The sequence below is a fragment of the Chondrus crispus genome, genomic scaffold (assembly GCF_000350225.1).
Source record: "Chondrus crispus Stackhouse genomic scaffold, scaffold_669, whole genome shotgun sequence".
In the NCBI taxonomy this organism is placed as follows: domain Eukaryota; phylum Rhodophyta; class Florideophyceae; order Gigartinales; family Gigartinaceae; genus Chondrus; species Chondrus crispus.
In genome coordinates, this window is record NW_005178674.1 from 9747 (window position 1) to 12748 (window position 3002).

General features: G+C 45.6%; 1 protein-coding gene across 1 annotated transcript; it reads right to left on the minus strand.

Moving 5' to 3' along the window:
- Window positions 1–1687: 1687 nt before the first annotated feature.
- CHC_T00000872001 (hypothetical protein) lies at window positions 1688–2905 on the minus strand. The gene has a single exon (XM_005711028.1). It carries the CDS (start codon window positions 2903–2905, stop codon window positions 1688–1690), a length of 1218 nt encoding a protein of 405 aa, XP_005711085.1.
- Window positions 2906–3002: the final 97 nt, after the last annotated feature.

A 3002-nucleotide genomic window follows, 5' to 3' on the forward strand; every position in this document is an offset into this window, starting at 1 on the left:
GGTCGTTGCCAATCGAATGCCGACTGTTTCGAATCCCTTGAATGCAAAGATGCTCTCTCGTCGGATCAAACGCAAGGTTGCGATAGCGATGGGGTGTACTGTGTTTGCTTTCCACATTTCTTTGACGACATCTTTTGTCGCACGCAAGAAGACTGCAATGACAATGAGACATGTTTGTTACTTCCTTTAGAGATTACCCAAAAGTTCTCACTTCCTGAAGGGCTGCAAGTATGTCTAGACAATTCTCAAGTTCCATACATTGGAGATCCCAGGATATGTGAAGATGATGAGCAGTGCGGATCAAATGGTGTCTGCATAAATTTTTTTTCAACATCCGTTTGCCTAGATGGACAGCCGTCATCAATTTCCGAAGAAAATTTGTTGGCATCAAGCACGATAGAAGCAGAAATTTCACCAAGTAGTGCAAGTAGTGATGAGGATTCTGCTGCATGTATCGCAATGCAGCATCTTGATGGAATGCCGCTACATATGCTAACGTATAATCCTCATTTGAAAGCCGCTGTACTATGTGACGCACAAAAAAGCTGCGCCACAGGGGGTCATATGGTGCGTTTTCATGGCCGAGCCATGATGATGCAAAGCTATTGTGAACTCGTTGGTTGTGTTGAGGCTCTCATGTTTGTCAATAATCCGCGATATATTCGAAACGCTCAACTCCCATCACGGACAGATGGACTGACATTTACAACACTCGCAGCACGTTACAACTCTGTCATAGAGGAAAACTTACTGAGAGCTGCAGTATACGTGGGACTATGAAAGTCTCAAGATCCTTCAAACTGTACACCTCTATTTTAATAGAAGCATTGCTGACAAATTTTCAAGCATTTCTACAGTACAAGAGCAGAACGCGAATAAATTGTAGTGCGCTCAAGAAGCTCTTCATAAACTGCTGAAGTATCTTCTGGTTCAACATTTCATGTGTTGTCTCCTCCCACGATGTGCTGCAAATTGGCCCAACTGACGGCAATATCTGCGGTTCGTTTCTTTTTTTCTGACCACTTCGACTAAGTGTGTTCGGAAGCACGCCATGTGCCTGGTTTTAAGCATCTACGACTGTGGCTGCAGTTTGAAGCACAGATGAGTTAATTTGAGGGGATATTGCTGTTGTTACACAGACGTAAAATTAAATGAGAGGTCTGCAAACGACAGCCCTCTTGCGTCTGACCTGCTTACGGCACGTCAGTGATTTCCGCTTGCGAACGGCAAATGGAGTTTGCCGATCGCGGACGCGCGATGCGGCGGGAAGTGGGAAACGCCCACTGGGTCGAGCAGTACCTGCTCGAAGGCAAGCGCAACGGCGTTTGGTGAAAGGACAATGTTTAGTCGTGAGACGAGATGATGATTCGATGATGATCTCTACATTCTGTCCGTTGCTGGGTGATAATTTATATTACTGCTCGCATACGCGCGCGAGGCCGCTGCGGTTTCCCTCCGGCAGCGGAGGCGTGCCAAATTATCCGAGTCTCTCTTGCGTCTCCCTGTTGACATATGACTCCTTAGATTATTCGAGAACCTCTCTTGCCGATTTCTTGGCGAAGCGGAACTTTGCCCTTCTGAGAAAGTCTCCTTACAACAACAATTGCACGTGTTGTGCATTTGACGCTTCAAAACCAGATGCTTTCAGTGTTTAACTAGTAAGTACATGTGCTCTTTCTCTCTGCAGCTATAGATTTTCTTCGGCTTGCATATTGACCCCTGGTAACCCAATCGGCGGTGGTACACTTTCCAAATCCCAATCTTGATGATCATGCTTGTCTAATTCAATATCTACAAAGGTTTTGGACTTGTCTCTTGTCACAACTGTCTCCCTGCGGGTAATGCATAGATCATCTTGCAAATCACCAACAAAAACAGAAAGGTAGAGCGGGTTATTTTTAGGGAAGAGCTTTCTTCTCAAATTCCATCTATTGAACTTTCCAGAAATCTTTGGTTCTCGCTCCACTTCATCTTTCCACTGAGTTTCCTTCTCTCGACACCAACGTTTTGCCAGGGCTCTTTCGCCAAAAACGTGTTTCGGCATGTTCTTCCAGTTTGCTATTGAGTTCAGCACGCAACCCATGGAACCCAAAACGATAGAGCATGCCAATAACATTACAAGGGCCCATTTCTCAACCGAAACATGGACAATGGTAAGAACTTTTGCATTAGGGATGGATTGATTGTGGCTAGGAGCGTTGTAGGGGATGAAAACATCCTTGCAGTTGCTATGTAGTGCTGCATATCTCTGTACAGAGCGCTCATCAGGGTTGAACACGGATCCAAGAAGCAATGCTCTTGCTTCCGATGCGAAGGGGACACTGCTGTCGATTCCTTTGCTGTAATTAGCGACAACACGGCCAACGGAGCAAGCAACGAGAACATTCCATGGCCTCGACGTCAAGGAGTCTGCATCTTCTGTGAGCAGCCCATATCCTGACACAAAAACGAAATAGGAATCCGATGATAAGCAGAATTTGATCTCAGCTTTTGTTTGACCTTCTCCTACTCGACCGTAAACTTGCCCATAACATCTGATCTTCATTTTTGTCGAATCGAGCACAGAAATTATCAATGGACCTGTCAAATAAGTATCTGCACCGATTGTGATCTTCTGCAACCCGTGAATATGCTCAGGGAGAACCTGTATTGCAACGACAGCTCGATATTTATCCCCATTCGCTCCAAATGACGAAGCTTTAAGGGCATCGGTAAAGTGTCTAGCTTCAGGGACCAAATCTTTCTGATGGTATATGAGCTTTCCCTCCGTCAAGATATTGTCCTGTGCTCTGACGCACAAGGGTCTCCGATCGTCACTTTCCGTTTTTTCCCACTCATACCGGAAAAACTTGTACCGATTCTTTTCATAGTCAATGTCAATGCAGCTGTCTGCAAGATTGATCATGTGAGAAAGTGCTGTGCGGTGAGTGACCTCTTCCACAGAACATGCCTTTTGAGTGGCATTGATGACGTGGACAACCCCAGGAGCCGAAACTGTTCGT

What these genes read in the sequence shown, in the direction of transcription:
- CHC_T00000872001 (XM_005711028.1), bottom strand. Translation starts at nt 2,905, where the DNA reads ATGATCAATCTTGCAGACAGCTGCATTGACATTGACTATGAAAAGAAT.